Below are 18,994 nucleotides of genomic sequence, written 5' to 3' on the forward strand. Positions count from 1 at the left end.
GGGTGCCCCTGCCCTCCTGCCCAGAGAAGGGGGCGTCCCTGCCCTCCTGCCCAGAGATGAGGAGCCCCTGCCCTCCTGCCCAGAGATGGGGCACCCCTGCCCTCCTGCCCAGAGAAGGGGGCACCCCTGCCCTCCTGCCCAGAGAAGGGGGCGCCCCTGCCCTCCTGCCCAGAGATGGGGCAGCCCCTGCCCTCCTGCCCAGAGAAGGGGGCACCCCTGCCCTCCTGCCCAGAGATGGGGCACCCCTGCTTCCCGCCTGCAGCACACAACATTGGGCAGCCCTCTCTCTTCTCTGTCCCTCTCCTCTTCTCTGGCTTCTTCTCCTTAACTAGGAAAATCAAGTCCCATGTCCCCTTGTCCTTTGAAAATATCTCACCTTGACTCATTTGCTTCTCAAGCTGCTGCCAGACCTCCATTCTCCCATTCGCTGCCAAGCTTAATGGTGGCGTAGACAGGGGGAGCCTTCCTCGCCCTGACCGGTTCCTCCCCGTCCGCTGACCTGGCCTCACCACAGCCAGCCCGCGGCACCGCCCTCCCCGTGGCCTCCGGCGTCACAGCCAGCAGATGCCCCTGACATGAGAGCCCTCTGTCCCTTGGCCCCCGAGGACCCAGTCCGTCACCACCCAGCGCCCTGCTCACGCTGTGGCTCTGCGCCCACGGTTCCCTCCCAACTCTCCCAGGCCACACTGCCCTCCTAGCAAGCCCCCTTCCCACAAGCGTCATCACCGTAACCAGGCTGGTGACTGCGCACCCACTACCCAGGTCCGCGGCTAACAGCCCCTGATCCCACCTCTTGCCTACCAGGCCAACCACACGGGAACCCCGAAGCCCGCATCCCGCCCTCCCTAGCTCCTCTCCAGCCACACCGCCACCTCTCCCCACTCCTTGCTTGAACAGCATTTTCACAACCTCTTACCCAACCTTCCTGACATGAGTCTTTATTCCAGTTCACCCTCCACTTCCCACCTCATCAAGTCAAATCAGGCCCTCAGGTTTTCGAGCAGTAGGCTAAAGTCTTCATTGCGCTCTTCCAAACCCTAGGGAATTACACAAAAGCAAGAACGAGAATAAAAAGCAGAAACAGAGACTGTCTTCAATGAAACTCAGAAACATCTATAATCCAAACACATGCCATAAGAAGAAAGACTTGAAGGTAGAGGTCAGAGCCGAGAGGGGGGTTGAAGAGGGCGGGCGCTGGCGACCCCCCCCACCCCGCGAAGACACGGCAGGCACGGCGGGGATGGGACGGCATGACAGGCGCATGGCTGGTGGCAAGAGTCAGAGCAGGCCGAGCAGGCTGGGCATCCCGTCTGGAAGCACTCTGGCCCCACAGAGTGGAGGGGTGCCGCACTGTGGGCAGCCAGCCTGGGCCATCGTCTTTGCCCGGGGATGAGTGAGGGCTGCAGATTCGCTCACAAACCAAAGCCTGGGCTGCAGGAATTCCTGCCGGTCTGGAGCCTGGGCCGGGCCCAACTCTGCGTACAGAGCCTACTGCAGCTGGACTGGAAGGCTCGCCCGCGAGACACCAGGATCAGAGGAGCTCAGGAGCCCTGCAAGGGCACCACCAGGAGGGACAGCGGGAAGACCTCAGAAGACACACACGCACTGACCACATGCTGCCACGGAAGAGCCAGAGCTCATACTATACACACCAGCCCACATCTATAAAACCTAACAGAGCAGTCGCCTCTTCAAAAATGAGAGAAAAAAAGAACAGAAAAGTAAAAGGGGAAAAAAATCAAGACACAGCTTGGAGAAGATAAGGCACGGCAACCGCAGGAGAATCCTGGGCTCAAAGAGCTCACCGAGGGAAACGCAGGGCCACTGCAGGAAGGACACAAGGCCGGACCCCCACTCACAGCAGGGGATGTGCGCAGGGCTAAGAAAGACCCCAAAGTTTCAGGTAATAAAAGACATTGAGTTCAAAACCGTAAGATACCCAGAAAACAGTAAAATCAAGAAGTCAGTGTTCAGAAGAAAATTCATGGTCTAAATGCTTACATTAAGAAAAAAGAATGACAACAAACAAATTAGGCATGCAACTGAGGAGTCTTGGAAGAACACCTAAGGCTGTTCTGGATTCTGCTCTCCACACGGGCCTCCAGGAGGGAGGGTTGCTGGGGTGGTGTTTGATTCCTTCTCTGCCCTGCTCTAGGGCAGAGAGTAATGCCTGGCACACTGTAGACCAAAAGTACTTGCCGACCAAATAAATGAATGAATTTCCTAGGAAAATACAAATGACCAAACCTAACCTCAAAAGAAAGGAAGAAATCAGAACAGCTAGTGACCACATATCCAAAAGCCAGTGCTGGGAGAGCGCCCGAGGCTCAGGAACGGGCAAGGTGGACACACTCAAGCCACTTCAGTGGGGCACAGTGGTCCCTCGGCGTGTCTGCTGAAGGACCAGTGGCCCTCGCAACCAGAGAAGGTCTTCTTTTCTTTTTTTTTTAAGATTTATTTATTTGAGACAGAGAAAGGGGCAGAGAGAGAATCTCAAGCAGACTCCTGCTGAGCGCGACATGGCCCCAAGATCATGACCTAAACCGAAACCAAGTCAGACACGCAACCAGCTGAGCCACCCAGGTGCCCCGAGAGGGTCTTCTTAATGCCAAAATTTTCAAAGAAATAAGCGTGCAGGAGAGAAATAATCTTATTTGTAGAGACTTTTGAAATAGTCATAAAGAACTACAGTTCTGTTAACTGAGAACTGCAGATTAAACTCAAACTGGGAAGGCTGATTCCTCCTGCCCGGTGCACTGAGAGTGTGTGTGAAGGCATCTGAAGTCTCATTTATACTATTTCTAATTCAAACAATGCTGGAGAAACATCCATAACAAAAATTACAATCATAATTAGAATAATGTATACAATACTCAAATATGCAACAAATCTATAAAATGTAACTATAAGATGGCTTTGTGGTAAAATGTGTCACTGTTAAAATGCAGTGTCTCTGTGCCTAATTTGGGACCAGTCAATCCAATTACCACCTGACCATGGTTACTGGACGTCCTGTAAAATAACTCTCCCCCCTTTCAGAAAAGAGCCCTAAAATCCAGCCCAGAAGTGGTAGTATATTCCTTGTATTATTAATGTAAATAGACTCCAGTAATCATCTTGCAAAGCAAGTATGATAGGAACAGCACACCGGGCCGGGATCGTCTAGACCAGTAATACAAACACAGGACAAAAGGATGCAAGACAGGGAACTGGGACACCCAGAAGACAAACAGCAGTTGTACCAGCACATGGCCAGCAAGCACACCATTCCCCAGGAAATTCGGGATATGCTTATACAAAAATAAGGTGTTAAACTTAAAATTCTGGGTGCCTGGGTGGCTCAGTCAGTCAAGCGTCTGCCTTTGGCTCAGGTAATGATCCCTGGGATCGAGCCCCACATTGGGCTCCTTGTTCAGTGGGTACCCTGCTTCTCCCTCTGCTGCTCCCCCTGCTTGTGCACTGGTTCTCTCTCTCTCTGACAAATAAATTTAAAAAAAAATAAAATCTTTATGAACAAGTGGTAAAGAGAAGAAACAGTTTTAAGTTGAATGTGGTTGTTGTCTAGGAAACAGATAAGATGGAAAAGGCGTGTTTGGGGTCTGCGTTCTTAATCAGATTTTCAGCAATCTGACTACTTAAAAGACTAGTAAGAATTACTTGGATTTTCTTTTTAATTTTAAATATACAAAAATTAAAAAAACTAAAATCATAAACACAAGTCAAAAGTTGCTTCCTATGAGCTAAAAGATGTGAATCACATGATGCCATAATGTCCCATAAACACAAACGTGCTCAGCATTTTTATTTTAATGACCCCTGTATGGTGCTCTTCTGCCTTTTATTTGACATAGAAGGACCTCATTTTACCCTCGAGCCTCATTACCTCAGTCAATGGACAGCAATCAGATCCCCATCTTCTTTTATTTTTTTAAGAGTTTTATTTATTAAGAGAGAGAGCGTGCGTGCGTGCACGCACGCACACACACACACACGCACACACATAAGCAGGGGGGAGGGGCAAAGGAAGAGGGAGAAGCAGACTCCCCACTGAGTGAGGAGCCCGATCCAGGGCTCGATCCCAGGACACTAAGATCATTACCTGAGCCGAAGGCAGATGCTTAACCAACTGAGCCACCCAGGCACCTCCAGATCCCCATCTTCGAAAGTAAAGTGTTCTCCACAGTGATTTGAAAGTCACTGACAACCAAACCTCCACTGTGACTTCCAGTTCTTTTTATGTTTACCGTAGTAACGGTTCTTCAGATTCAAGAATGTCATGGCCCACAAGCTGTCCAAAATAAAGAAGCATAAAAATCTGCTACTTCTTTTAAGATAAAGGAGAAATTCAGATAAAACATTTGATGCCCAAGGCAAGGATCCACTCCTTGATATTAATCCCAGGGAATAACATTTGTTATCTCAAAGATCCAACACTGAAGATCAAAACCTCTGTTATTTCTTAAGGAGATTTCTTAAGCAGATGAAGGAGTGATTAGGTACACTGGAGTCAGATGTACACTTTAGGAAATATGAGGTCAGGGACCCTCAATCTCCCCACAGGCTCCCTCTGCATGTGGCCACACATGTACCTTTTCCAGGAGAAAGCAGTGCAACTTTGCAGTTAAGGGGCTTTGAAGTTGGCTTGAGTTTAAAGCCTCTCTAGGTTAGAATCCCAAGTCTGGCTAGGTGGGCTTGGCCCACAGAACAGCATCTACAAGTAGGACTGAGAGAGAAGTGAAATACAGGCAGTCTTCAGCAGGGTACCCCACACACAAGGACGCTCTCAAAAGCAGCTAGTTAAGGCACAATCTTGGGTAACTGAGCCCAAGGTCAAACACTGTAACACAACTCATTCCTCATAGGACACTTTGATACAGCCTTGTATGGATTTATCTGTAAGAATTTTGTCTTATGATAATAATTAGAACATTTCCTGAATGTTTATTATGTGCCAGGCAATGTTCTAAGTGCTTGAATTAAATGTATTAACTCATTCAATTTTCCTAACAGCCACAGGGGATCCAGGCTCATTTTCCCATTTTAGTGGCAAGGAAACTGAAGCCCAAGGTTACACAGCTAGTAAGTGCTGGAACCAGGATTTAAAGATTTTATTTATTTACTTATTTATTTATGAGAGAGAGAGAGAGAGCACAAGCAATCAGGAGTTAAGGGAAGAGGGAAAGGGAGATGGCGAGGGAGAGAGAGAAAATCTCCAGCAGACTCCCCGCTGAGCAGGGAGCCCAAGGCAGGGAAAGATCCCATGACCCTGAGAGCATGACCTAAGCCGAAATCAAGAGTTGGACGCTCAACCAACTGAGCCACCGAGATGCCCCTGGAGCCAGGATTTAAACTTCAGGAGTTGTGGTGGTGTCCAGGCTTTTAGCAACTAACGCTGCAGCTTCTCTCACTGTAAGCTTCTTGAAACCAAAATCATTTCTATTTTTTAGGGGTTTTTTTAAGATTTTTATTTACTTGTTTGGGAGAGAAGAGAGAGAGAGCATGAGCGGTGGGGAGCAGCAGAGGGTGAGGGAGAAGCAGACTCTCTGCTGAGCAGGGAGCCGGATGCAGGGCTCGATCCCAGGACCCTGAGATCAGGACCTGAGCCCAAGGCAGACACTTAACTGACTGGGCCACCCAGGCGCCCCCATAATTTATATTTTTAACACACATTTGGGGCACACAATTATGTTATCAGGTACTTCATAAGGCAGTGAACTGTGTCTTTTGTCTCTGTATCTGTCCTTAAGTGCCTTAAGGTTCCCAAAAGCCATCTGAAGAGTTGACCAATACAGGGCTCTGTTAGGACCTGCACAGTGCAACCTACCTGCCCTTCCAGCTCCCCCGGCCCCTTTCCCCCTCCCTTCTCCCCTCTATCCGTAGACTCCCCTGTGGGCCTGCCAAACTGCATGTGCATTCCGGCTTCACTGCTCACACGGTGGGTGGGGGCCCATCCCTTTCACAGCCATGTGCTGAGCACCTACTACGTGATGGTCACGGTGAACAGGCACTGCAGAGTACAGGCTGAAGAAAAATAGGACATGAATGGTAAAGAGGTGAAATCCGAGTAGTCTGTGGTTCCATTCACAGGACTGCACCAATGTTTACAATTTCTAAGCTTTGATCAATTTGCCATGGTCACGTGAGACTTCAACATTAGGGGAAACTGGGTGTAGGGTACTAGAGAACTTTCCGTTTATCTTTCCGACTCTTATGTCCCAATTAAACGACCGTCTCCCCCACCCCAGAAAACCCACGGTGCCTGCGTCCACGAACTGCAGGCTGCAGGAAGCCGTACACAGTACGTACACATCAGCCCCCCAGCAACACCCAGGGCTGCGGGGAGAGGAGGCGGCGGGGGCTCCCCAGCCCGGGGGTCGTGGGCACCGGCGCTGCGCCCACCCTGCGTCACGCAGGACCCGGGGCCTTCCTGGATAACCAAGTCCTTTAAAGGCGCACCCCGCAGCCCCCCTCCCGGTCCTCAGCTGCACAGGGGGGCTGGGGACGCGCCGGCCTCGCTGCGCAAAGCGCGCGGCGCCGGGGGCCCTCCTGGGACGCACCTGGAACTCCAGCCCATAGATCACCGGAGCGTCGTCCTCCATGCTGCGGCCACTCACACGCCTAAGGCCTGTCCCTAGAGCGGACGCGCCTCCCGGTCAGCGCCCATTCATTCCCTCCCGCCCAGGAGGCCCGAACCCGGAGCCTTTTAGGCCCACCTCGGCTCCCGTAGGCCTTACTTCCTGTATTTTCCTGATGCGTCATCAATACGCTCCTCGCCGGCTGCCAATGGATGTGGCTCCGGGCTCGTGCGCATGCTCACCTGACTCCATACGGGTTCTCACCCCTACTGGCCGCAGGAGGAGGACCCGACCCGGACGAGCCTGGCCCGGAGCCAAATCTCCAGGGGTGGAGGAGGGGCTGGGCGGTGGGGCATGGACTGGGGTGGCGGGTGGCGGCCGTCACTCAGACGTCACCTGCTTGGAGCCCTCCCTGCTCCGTTATCGCAGAGAGAATCGCTCACCTGGATCTGTGACGTGTGGTTTGTTATGGTTAGTGCTTAGCGGGGTGCGGGGACAAACGCTTTGCAGGCGCTGTCTTGAAGTTCTTCGCTCTAACCCTGCGCCTAAGGTAGCATGCTTCCATCTAAGAGATGAGAGGCTGCAAAATTGACTAACAGTTAAGCGCACCGAGGTAATAAGGTGGGGAGCTAGGATGTGTGCCTGGTCTGTGGACTCACCAGGACACTGCCCAGGATCCCTAAGGTCAGGGGCCACGCTCATTCAGGCGGCAGGCAGCCAACACTATGGGGGGGAGGGGGAACAGTACCAGTGCTGCGCCAGGGGGTGATACCTGGCACCACACCTCTGGCAGCATCTGACCAGCATTTGACTCTGAATGGGAACCTGCTGGGAAGAGCCTGGGTTCCCTGGAGATGTCCAAGGATGGTGGTGGAGGACACTACTTAGCACCCCCTGACTGTGCTGGCCTTGACCATGTCCTTAACAGACAGAAAGGAAACTGCATGGAATCCCCAAATGCCATAGCAGAACCCCGTTCACTAAGCTAGGTTCCTCTGCTTTCCAAGACCACACACCTCTCCAACTGTGTGATTATTTAACTTTTCTCTCAACCCTTAATCCATCTTCATGACAAATGGCAAGTCCTGGAACAGGTATATGAAGAGATGCCCAGCATCTCTGATCAACAGGGAAATGCAAATCAAAACTACAATGAGATATCACCTCACACCTGTAAGGATTGCTGGTATCAAAAAGTCAAAAGACGGCAAGTGTTGGCAGGAAGTGGAGAAAAGGGAACCCTTATACGCTGTTGGTGGGCATGTAAACTGGTGCAGCCACTGTGGAAAACAGTGTGGAGCTTCCTCAAAAAGTTAAAAATGGAAGTACCATATGTTCCAGCAATCCCACTTCCGGGAGTCAGAGGAAATAAAATCACCATGTCAAAGAGACATCTGCACACTCGTGTTCATTGCAGCCTATTCACAGCAACCAAGACATGGAAACAACCTAAGTGTCCATAGACAGATGAATGGATAAACAAAATGTGGCACACATGGGTGCCCCCACACACACACACACAATGGAATGTTATTTAGCCTTAAGAAGGAAATCCTGTCATTTGCTAAACGAATGAATCTGAGGACATTCTGTTAAGTGAAATAAGCCAAACACAGAAAGACAAATATTGCATGAGTACACCTACATGGGAAATACGAAAAAAAAAAAAAAAAAAACCTTTGAACTCATTGTAGAAATAGAGTGGTGCTTACCAGAGGCTGAGGGGTAAGGGGAAAGGAGAGAGTGATCAAAGGATACAACTTTTCAATTATAATGCAAATGAGTTCTGGAGACCTGATGTACAGAAAGATGACTACAGTTAGTAAGATACCCTATACTTGAAACTTTTGAGAGTAGATCTCAAGGGTTTTCATCACACACCCACAAAAAAAGGTAACAGATTGGGATGATGGATGTGTTAATTTGATCAATTGTGGTACTCATTTCACGATGTATACAGGTGTCAAGACATTACATTGTACACATTGAATATATACTATATTGTCAAAAATAAAAAAATATGGGGCGCCTGGGTGGCTCAGTCGTTAAGCATCTGCCTTCGGCTCAGGTCATGATCCCAGGGTCCGGGGATCGAGCCCCAAATCAGGCTCCCTGATCAGCAGGGAGTCTGCTTCTCCCTCTCCCACTCCCCCTGCTTGCCTGCTTGTGTCCCCTCTCTCGCTGGGTCTCTCTCTCTCTCTCTCTGTCAAATAAATAAAATCTTTTTAAAAAAATAAAAAAAATTAAAAATTAAAAAATTTAATCACTTATGAAGACAGAAATGGTTTTTCTCTGTTGTATCCTAATGCCCAGTGCCCTGCCAGGCACAGTTAATATTCAACAGATACCCCTCAAACGAATAAAGAGCCCTCAGTGATTCCAGTAAAAAAAAAAAAAATCAAGGAGGCAGAGGCGCAGACTGGAGCGTCCCGTTCACTGTCTCCGATTGCCTGAGAAAGCAGTCTCCATTCCCCGCCCACCAGAGCACCTAGGTGAGCAGGCCCCGCCCACCGCAGCACGAACCGGAAATGGCTGGGAGGCCGTCCCTGCACGAGGCCTGCGCGAAAGCAGCACGAACGGAGAGCGCGCGCAGGCGTAAAAGCCGGAGGAGGTGCCGGCTCCAGTCCCTCCTTCCGGTCTTCGTCCACTTTCTCCCCGCGCTCTGGTCGCGGCAGCAGGTGACCGCCGCCCCAACCCAGGGGGCAGGGGGCAGGTGAGACTCGGGGCCTGGAATGTGGGGAGGGGGTCAGGTCGTCCGTAACCGCAGCCCCGCCGGCCCTGACCCCAGCCGCTCGGGAAGCTCCTCCACGGGCGGTGCACCCCTTCGGTGGCTTGTCGCCGGGCCGCCCCTCCCCGGGGAGGGAGGGTCTCTTCGTCGGTGTCTCCTGCCGGAGCTCCTTTCCGGGGTCTCCTGTCCCGGCCCCCGCCTTGTGGGGCTCCTCCGCGGGGGCTGCTCCGTGACGTCTCGTCCTGGGAGGTCTGCTCCAGGTCCCAGCTGTGGCACTCGGTGAGCAGCTCGGCCTGAGCACGCGCCTTGATTTCTCTTCTCGTTAGTTTGCTCTTCTGTAGACGGACGGCACCTGCCCGACCAAACCCTCAGTACTGGGGCGGTAAATGCGGCGGTTTGTGTGAAAGTGCAGACGCCGCTATTTTTCCACGTCCTGATTCCTTCCAGAGCCACATTCGGGTCGGAACTGATCGATGGAGTGCGTATACTGCGAAGACTGAAAACATTTATTTTATTTTATTTTATTTTAAGATTTTATTTATGTGACAGAGACACAGCGAGAGAGGGAACACAAGCAGAGGCAGAGGGAGAAGCAGGCTTCCCGCTGAGCAGGGAGCCCCATGCGGGCTCGATCCCAGAACCCTGGGATCATGACCTGAGCCGAAGGCGGACGCTTAACGACCGAGCCACCCAGGCTCCCCAGAAAACATTTATTTTAAAAGAAGCGCAGGGCTCAAAGATATGTTCTGAAATGCGTATGTGTTCCTCCCACTTGACCAGGAAAGTTTAACCAGGCGGAACTTGGACTATAGTTTCCCCCTTCTCGTGGCTGCTGGAAGGAAGATAGGGTGTCTTTGCATCCAAATACTCTCCTCCTGGCTTCTTTTCATGAATTCAGGATGGTACCGAGTGACAGCCCCTGAGCCTGGCCCACTGTGGTGGGATGGGAGAGGGGGAGGGGAATGCAGTTAGGGCAATTTAGTGGCAGTGTCTTTCACTCGTCCTCCCAGTCTGTGATTTCCAACAGCATGTTAGCACTGTACTTCTTTATTAAAATTATAGTTTACTGTGCTAATATGTATGTAGCTCATTACAGTTTAAAAGTACCCTGTGCATCAGTTACTGTTTATTCCTTATGACCCAAGTTTACAGACTGAGGAAAGCAAGACTAAGAAATTAAGTCATTTTTCAAAGATTGCTTAGTAGTGAAGCTAAGACTCAGCAGTTATTCAGAGCTTGTGTTCAGTGCTCCTTCTGACTCACCTCTGCTACTCTGGATGGTGATCTGTCCTCGCAGCCTTACAGGAAGAGCAAAGGCAGAAAAATCTGTGTCGAAATCAAATATTGACAGTATGCCTTTGGCCACATCATCTGGTTTTCCCTGCTGCATAATGGAGGTAATAATGGTACTCTGTAAGTTGGTCCTGAGGATTAAATAAGATAACACATGTAAATACTTGATCTGCAGTGGGTGTTCTTTACATGGGGGCTTTTGTAAGTATATGCTAATTAGATTTCCACTACATGGCATATGTTTTCATGGAAATAGGGTTTACATTATCGCAGTCTGGTAAAAGACATAATTCCAGCATCATGTCCAGAAAGGGAACCTGAACTACTGTAGTTTTAATTGTTCTTAGTGAGTTGTTCTTAATGAAACTTCAGTTCTTAAATAATCACTTAAAGGTTAGTACTTAAAAAAAAAAATGTAAGGTGGGGCGCCTGGGTGGCTAATTCGGTGAAGCATCTGCCTTCGGCTCAGGTCATGATCCGGGGGTCCTGGGATCGAGCCCCGTATCAGGCTCCTTGCTCGGCAGGGAGTCTGCTTCTCCCTCTCCCTCTGCCCCTTCCCCCCGCCCCGTTCTCTTTCTTCTCTCAAAAAGGTAAATAAAAATCTTTAAGAAAATATAAACGATCTTTGGTTTCAAGAAGTTTACAGTGAGAGAAGCAGCAGCGTTAGTTGCTAAAAGCCTGGACACCACCACAACTCCTGAAGTTTAAATCCTGGCTCTAGGGGCGTCTCAGTGGCTCAGTTGGTTGAGAGTCCAACTCTTGATTTCGGCTCAGGTCATGATCTCAGGGTTGTAGGATCAAGCCCTGAATAGGGCTCCACACTGGTCATGGTGCCTGCTTGAGATTCTCTCTCTCCTTCTTCCTCTGCTCCCCCTACCCTGCTCATGCACGTGCTCCCTCTCCCTCTCTCTCTTAAAAAAAAAAAAAAAATCATAAGGCATTAATTAAGGGCATCGTGCAAAGCACTCACCCGAACAAAAAGTCCACTTTCTTTGCTAGCATTTTAATGCTAACATAAGCTAAAATCATGTCTATGATTTAATAAAATTATTAAGCCAATGATAGAAATAATGAATTATATTACACAGAAATCAAAAACAAATACATCTGCTGTTCCATTTTTTAATTATGAAATATAAAGACCACATGTAACATTCATGGAAGACAAAGATCAAGTGCAAACCTGACCCAGTCTTCTGCCCACCAGCATAGAAATGGACAGTTGCCATGGCTTGTTCATGTGTCCCTCCCTGATCAGACCTTCACTTGCCATTATCCCCAGCCCCCTCCCCAAAGGAATTGGGTATTATAATCACCTTGCTTTTGCACCTGTATTCCTAAAACAATATATTGTTTAATTTACGTGTTTTTGAACCTTATACAGAAAATTATGCTGCTTATTTTTCTACTCATTCTTTGTGCAAAATTAGATTTGTGAGGTTCAAACATTGATGCACTAGATATAGCATGGTTCATTCATTTAACATTTAATGTTCCATTTTTAATACGTTATTTATTTATTATTGTGTCTACGGGCAGTACTTGTTTCCAGATTTTTTTTTTTTTTTAAATCTTTGGAAGGAGGCAGGTATTTTGTTTGGAGTTGCTGTTGATAAGCATTCACGGTCATAGCTTATGCTACCATGTGAGGAGTTCCTCTGTGATACATAGGTCATAGAACCATTTATTGTCTTAACCAGAGCTCTTGAGAGCGAAAAGATATACTTAGTTTTACCATAACCATGGGTATGAATGGAAGCGTCCTGGAAAAATCAAGATGGATGGCCATTGAGTCACAGGATTCATGCTTGTGAAATGCGTATCCCTTTCAGACTGTTTGGATCTTTGGCCTATTTTTCTGTTGGGTCATTTATTGTCCTATTGAGTTATAAGAATTTTTTATATATTCTTGATATTAATTAAGAAGTCTGACCGTACCAAGTGTAGGTAAATGTGGTGAACAAGAATACTTTCACACTGCCACTGTGTGTGTAAATTGGTACAAACACTTAGGAAGGCAATTTGACATTATCTAGCAAAGATGAAGAGATATATTCTCTATGAACCAACATACACATAACGTTTGATAACATCTTGAAGAAGTTTGCACATGAACACCAGGAGACATGTATGAGAATATTCATAATGGCACTGTCTGTACTATCAAAAACCTAAAAATACCTCAGATGCTCATCGGTGATAGAACAGATCATATGTTGAGGCGCCTGGGTGACTCAGTCGGTTAAGCGGCTGCCTTCGGCTCAGGTCGTGATCCCAAGGTCCTGGGATTGAGCCCCATGTAGGGCTCCCCGCTCAGTGGAGAGCCTGCTTCTCCCTCTCCCTCTGCCTGCCTCTCTGCCTGCTTGTGCTCTTTCTCTGTCTCTCTGTCAAATAAATAAAATCTTTAAAAAAAAAGAATAGATCATATGTTGTGACACCATCACACAACAGGGCACTCTCAACAGCAAAGATGAATGAATCCCAGCCTCACACTACTAATAAAGTTGAATCTCAAGGTTAAGCGTAGAGAGGGGAAATTAGGTCAAAAACTGAAAAATCTAAGTAACGTGTTAAGGAAGTAAGCATGTGGAAGATTAAAGAAAAATAAGAGTATGGCAAATTTCAGAATATTACCACTAAAGGGGAGGGAAGTAAATATTAGAGTGTCTCAACCGTATGTTATAAATATTGTTTGTATCCACTCAAAATTTGTTAAAAGTTTTTTACAGAAATGCACCTTTAGGAGAGAAGAGGGAAAGTTACAAGAAAAGAACCTCTAAGTTCTCCTACTGAGAGAAGAAAGTTTGTACCTGAGCTATCTCTTTCTGTCCAGAATATCTCCGTCACCCCTGTGCCATTTTTCTATTTGCCTCATGTATGTGTGTTAGCTACCTAGCTTTCTCTCTGTGTCACTCCCTACAACATGGGATTACCGAGTTACCCTGGGATCTAAGACACAGTAGAATGCTGTGAGTTGCAGGACGTTTCAAAACAGCCCTTTGGCAGTGGTTTTTAATAAATACGTAGTTTCTATTCGGAAATTAAGATTGGGGTGCCAGGGTGGCTCAGTTGGTTGAGCTTCTGCCTTTGGCTTAGGTCTTGATCCCAGGGTCCTAGGATCGAGTCCCGCATCAGGCTCCTTGCTCAGTGGAGAGCCTGCTTGTCCCTCTCCCTCTGCCCTTCCCCCAAAGATATTAGGATTAACAATATAATTTTTACTCTGGATTGGGCAGCACCTTTTTAGTCTTTATCACTAGGAAACATTGATTTTTCTAATTTAGATTGGATTAGAAACAAGGTTTCTAAAGAGAAAACATAGTTACAAGCAAGCATTGATTTGCAAGAATGTTGATGTTTACCTCGCTTTCTTCCTTTCAGAAGATTGTTACTTTAAAAACATTTTAGATAAATTGGTAAACACAATTGCTGTGTCAGAGTTTTATCCTTTGCCTACCTGCTTTGCAGAAAAGTTACATTTCTACTCTCAATAAATAAGCTTCCCCAAAGCTCTCTAGGAGCTGTCATTTCTAAAAATCTGTCTATGTCATAGACAGTTTTTTTTCTAAAAAATCATAGTTTCAATCTCTGTTTCTTTAATTACTGGTGAAGCAGTTGTTTCTTGCTGTAAGTATCCAGTCCACATCATGAGTGGGTCTTGTATAGTGATTAGCTTTCTCTTATTCCAATGAATTGTGGGAAGTAACTCAGTGTTATCTGGACAGTCTTTCCTATGGCGCCCCCATTTTAGTCTGTCTCTGTATCTAATACATACAAATTAACCTTGACTGGCAGTTAATCCTGCTTATTTTAAGAGTAGAACTTTCTCCACCCTTCCCTGTATATAAAGAAAACACTGTGATTTTGCCAGTTCTGATATTCTTTACCTTTTCCTGTAATTGTATCAGACCTTTTCTTATATCCTACATTATTCTACAATTAACCATTAGTGTAGTATTGGGATTTCTGGAGTTAAAATCTGAACTGTTTTTATTCTGCGAGGGGCTCAGAACCAAGTTAACCCAGCTGTAGTTACTGGCATCTCCCAGGTAGGCAAGCACTGTGCTAGGGGCTGGGATACTTCAGTCCTCATGAGGGTTAGTCAGGAAGGACCAAACTCCATTCCTGGCAGTGTGGGGAGTCAGACTGAGCCACCCAAGCGCCCCTACCAATGATTTTATTATTTTCTTTTAGAGATTTTATTTTTAAGTAATCTCTGTCTACACCCAATGTGGGGCTCAAACTCACAACCCCAAGATCAAGAGTCATGGGCTCTACCGACTGAGCCAGCCGGGTGCCCCACTACCAGTGATGTTGCTGAGTCCCATCACTGCTCTGATTCTCAACGTCCCCTTCTGTGTATTAGGGCATTGATGGTGTTGCATTCAACTGCTGTCCAGGTGAAAGGAAGTTGTGCTTGCTATTCCCATGGTCTTCCTGCCCAGCCTCTGCTGCACAGAGAGGACCCAGGGGACAGCCCTGCATGTGACAGCATGTCCATTCTTTGATGTTCTCCAGGCAGCCTCTCCTCTGCCTTGCTATGAAACGTTACCAGAAAAAGGCTTCTGTTCCTTTTTCATTTCATTTTTGACTCCTTTATAGCTAATTAGATGAATATGTGACAAATGGGGAATTAGTAACTGACTATGCTGGACAAGAAATTTCTCCAAAGTGTTTACCTTTGGTTATCTACTTTAATCTTGTTTTTAGAGCTCAGGGTGACCAGGCTGTAAAAAGGAAGGACAGCTAATTTGGAATACTGTGGAAGTGTTGCCAAAGAAGTACTCTTATCTAGAGATCAGCTAAGTATAGTTTTTAAAGGTCAAGCAGGCATTTTTTTTTTCTAGAAAAACCCTCATCTTAATTGGACTTTGTTCACTATAAGAATAGAACTATATACAGTAACTTTTACTAAAAAAGTTTTTCAAGAAAAGGAGCACATTTTCTTTAGAGTTCAAACTCCTTGTTTCATTCTGTGGCCTGTACCATCCAGTGTCAACCCAGCGTTTCAGCTTCAACCGGCCCTGGTTTCTCCGCTTACTAGCGGCACGGCTTTGAGCGAGCTTGACCTCCCTGAGCATCAGCTTCCTCATCTGCAAGATGAAGAAAATGACAGTGGTTGTATCACAGGGTGGTTCTGAGGATCAAGTAAGAACATACACATAGAACCCTTAGAACAGTACTGAGGACAGAATTCGCACCAGTAATCTGTCTGGTTCGCTGTCGTTAGCTCCAGCGGTCAGCCTGCCTTAATGAGGGTACCTGTCTTGGTACGGTTTTTCTTTCTCATGCTCGATTCAGGCAGACAGCGTCCCAGGGAGAATGGGGAGATTGTTACAGGTTGGAGTGTCTTGGCTTCATGGAAGAGGGGGTCTACAACTGGGTCATAAGTAGAGGTTGTTGTTGTTGTTGTTGTTTTAGTTTGCTTTCAAAATCTCATTCTTTATTATTACCGACTTACTGCACACTGCCCCAAACCCACTGTAGCACTTCTCATGGGAAAATGTCACAGGCACGATCCATTCAAGTTTCCCAAACTTTTATAACCAAAACCTGACACGTGGACCCACATGGGTGCACACTACAATAATATGACTTTCTCTGGAAATGCAACCCAAGGAGACGCAGCCATCATCCCTAATAGTATAAATCCACAAGAATTGAATTAAGATTGTTGGCTAGGCTGATAGGCAGGGGCCAGGCAGTAGGGCCTTTGTGTTTTCTTGGCTTCTCGCCTGCTCTGCCCGCTAAGAACAAGTAGGGTTTAAAAGGCTGGAGACCTCACCGCTGTTAGGAAGGCTAGTATCAGAACAGGAAATAACAAGTATCATCAGGAATGTGGAGAAATTGAAATCCTTGTGTATTCTTGCAGGAAATGTAAAATGGTGCAACTACTATGGAAAACAGTTTGTTGGTTGCTCAAATAATTAAAAATAGAATTGTCATATGATTCAGCAATCCTACTTCTGGGTATATACCCAAAGGAATTAAAAGCAAGGACTCAAAGAGATATTTGTACATGCGTGTTCATGGCAGCAGTCAGTGGCCGAAGCGTGGAAGCAAGCCAACTGTTCATCGTGGATGAAGGTGGAAGCAAAATGTGGTGTGAAGATACAATGGAATATCAGTCAGCCTGAAAAAATAAGGAAATTCTGACATACTACAACATAGGTGAACCTTGAGGGCATTAAGCTAAGTGAAATAAGCCAGTCACAAAAGGGCAAATACTGTGGTGTCCCACTTATGTGAAATACCTACAGAAGTCACATTCATGGGGTCATAAAGTAGAAGGCCATTATCAGGGGCTGGCATTGGGGGGCAGGGAGTGCTGGGGAGTCATTGTTTAATGGGTACAGTGTTTCAGTTTTGCAAAATGAGAAGAGTTCTGGAGATTGGTGGTGGTGATGGTTGCACAATGATATGAATGCACTGAATACCCCTTAATTTTGAAGTCAAAAATGGTTAAGATGGTAAATGATCAAGATGGTTACGTTATGTGTCTTTTACCATGATCAATCAATTGATAGATGGCTGGAGAAATGGAGTCTTTTGAATTTTGAACCACGTGAATATATAACTGATAAACATTTTTTAATAGGCTTTATTTTTTGGAGCAGTTGTGGTAGGTTCACTGTAAACTTGTGAGCAGAAGGTCAGAGGTTGCCCATACACCCTCCACCTCCCTCACCAAGCAGTACATTTGTTACAGTCAGTGAAGCTGCGTTGACACATCATTATCACACAAAGTCCGTAGTCCGCAGTAGCGTTCACTCTTGGTGTTGTGCATTCCATGAGTTTGGGCAAATGTGTAATGACATGTATCCACCATTTGTTTTTAAGTTTAAAAAACAGTTTTAACAGGAAGGTAAAATCAGCTCAACAATAACTGAGATAGAAAGCTGATGAGGTTGGTTCGTATCTGTCTTTGCTTCAGGGGGCCATGGAGAATGCTAACGGCGCCAAGCAGAGCATGACTGAGGACTCGAGTCCGGCCGAGGGGCAAACCGGGAGCACCACTCCACAGGGAGAGCAGGGGCAGCTGCTTTATCACGAGGAAACCATTGACCTCGGTGGAGACGAGTTTGGGTCTGAAGAGAATGAGACTATATCAGAAGATTCTAATAATTTCGTAGATAAGCTTAACGAGCACCTGATGGAGAGCGTCCTCATTTCTGACTCTCCTAATAATAGCGAAGATGACACAGGTGACCTTGGCTGTTTGCAGGATGTTGTGGAGCCTGCAGAAGGCAATGCTGGTCCCACACTGGTAAGTCTCGGGGACGAAGGAGCAGTGGACACCCTGAGCAAGGACAGTGAAAGTGACGGAGAGGATGTGTCTAAAGACATCTCTGACACGAGCCCCGACCCAGACCACAACCAAGTCAAAGGTGTGCCCACCTTGGGAGAGGAGGGTGCAAAGGACCCTGGCCCAGGGGACGGGAGCACTCACCCGGAAGGGCCGGGGTGCACCCCACCTCTGAGACAGCCCCCTCCCACTGAGGAGCCCGTCCCAGTGTGCACCATCTTCAGCCAGCCGCTTCCCGCCCGCTCCCAGCCACCCCTGCTCCTGCGGGATGGCTTCGAGCCCCAGATGGTGAAGTCTCCGAGCTTCGGTGGTGCGAGCGAAACGGTGGCCAAGACCCCTCCCCAGGCTGTGCAGCCAAGCCCCAGCCTGAGTAAATTTTTTGGTGATCCTGCCAACACTAATTCCTTGGCCTCAGACTTCTTTGATTCGTTCACGACTTCCACTTTCATCTCCGTCAGTAACCCCCATGCAGGTTCTTCAGCTCCAGAAAAACTGTCTTCGCTCTCCACTCCGGGGGGAGAAAGGTCCCCAGGTGCCGCTGAGCCTTCTCACTCTCCAGGGATCGAAAAGTCAAAAGCAGGTGTTTCCCCAGCTTCTGTAGAAATCCCTCAGTCTCCAAAACCGTTTTCACAGATCCAGGCTGTGTTTGCGGGGAGCGAGGACCCCTTTGCCACAGCCCTGAGCATGAGCGAGATGGATCGCAGAAGTGATGCCTGGCTCCCCGGGGAGGGGACCAGGGACGTCCTGATTTCAGTAGCCACCCAACAGTACAGCACAGTGTTCGTAGACAAGGAGAGCCTCACCATGCCGGGCCTCAAGTTTGACAACATCCAGGTGGGTGCAGGACATCTTCAGGGGGGCGTTCGTGGCCGGATTCCTCAGCGGCCACTTCTAGTTCCTTCTCATCTCTTTCTGCTTTCCCTCTCTCTCCCTCACCCCCCCTCATATGGATGTGTGTGTGTGCGTGCGCGCGCACATACACACACACAAATACCTTTCAGGGATTGAAAAGTCCTCATTTTTTAGCAATTCCTAAAATACTCTTGGAGAGTCTGTGTTACATCACTAGTTAATTTGGAACTTTGTTGATTTCCC

General features: G+C 47.6%; 2 protein-coding genes across 3 annotated transcripts in view; one reads left to right on the top strand and one right to left on the bottom strand.

The window, feature by feature from the left end:
- The window catches only part of EIPR1 (EARP complex and GARP complex interacting protein 1), a 127,102-nt gene extending 120,360 nt beyond the window's left edge, over positions 1–6,742 (bottom strand). For both annotated transcript variants that reach the window (XM_032430024.1, XM_032430025.1), the window contains exon 1: positions 6,558–6,742. In XM_032430024.1, coding sequence (XP_032285915.1) covers positions 6,558–6,599 — 42 coding nt within the window. In that variant the 5' untranslated portion in view covers positions 6,600–6,742. The remainder of the gene's footprint in view (positions 1–6,557) is intronic.
- A 2,389-nt stretch (positions 6,743–9,131) lies between these two features.
- Positions 9,132–18,994, top strand: part of TRAPPC12 (trafficking protein particle complex 12) — a 92,026-nt gene continuing 82,163 nt past the window's right edge. Inside the window, exons 1-2 of the mRNA XM_032430016.1 lie at positions 9,132–9,288; positions 17,528–18,733. Of these exons, the coding sequence (XP_032285907.1) occupies positions 17,534–18,733 (1,200 nt within the window). The 5' untranslated portion in view covers positions 9,132–9,288; positions 17,528–17,533. The remainder of the gene's footprint in view (positions 9,289–17,527; positions 18,734–18,994) is intronic.

The sequence above is a fragment of the Phoca vitulina genome, unplaced genomic scaffold (assembly GCF_004348235.1).
Source record: "Phoca vitulina isolate PV1807 unplaced genomic scaffold, GSC_HSeal_1.0 scaffold42, whole genome shotgun sequence".
Lineage (NCBI taxonomy): Eukaryota > Metazoa > Chordata > Mammalia > Carnivora > Phocidae > Phoca > Phoca vitulina.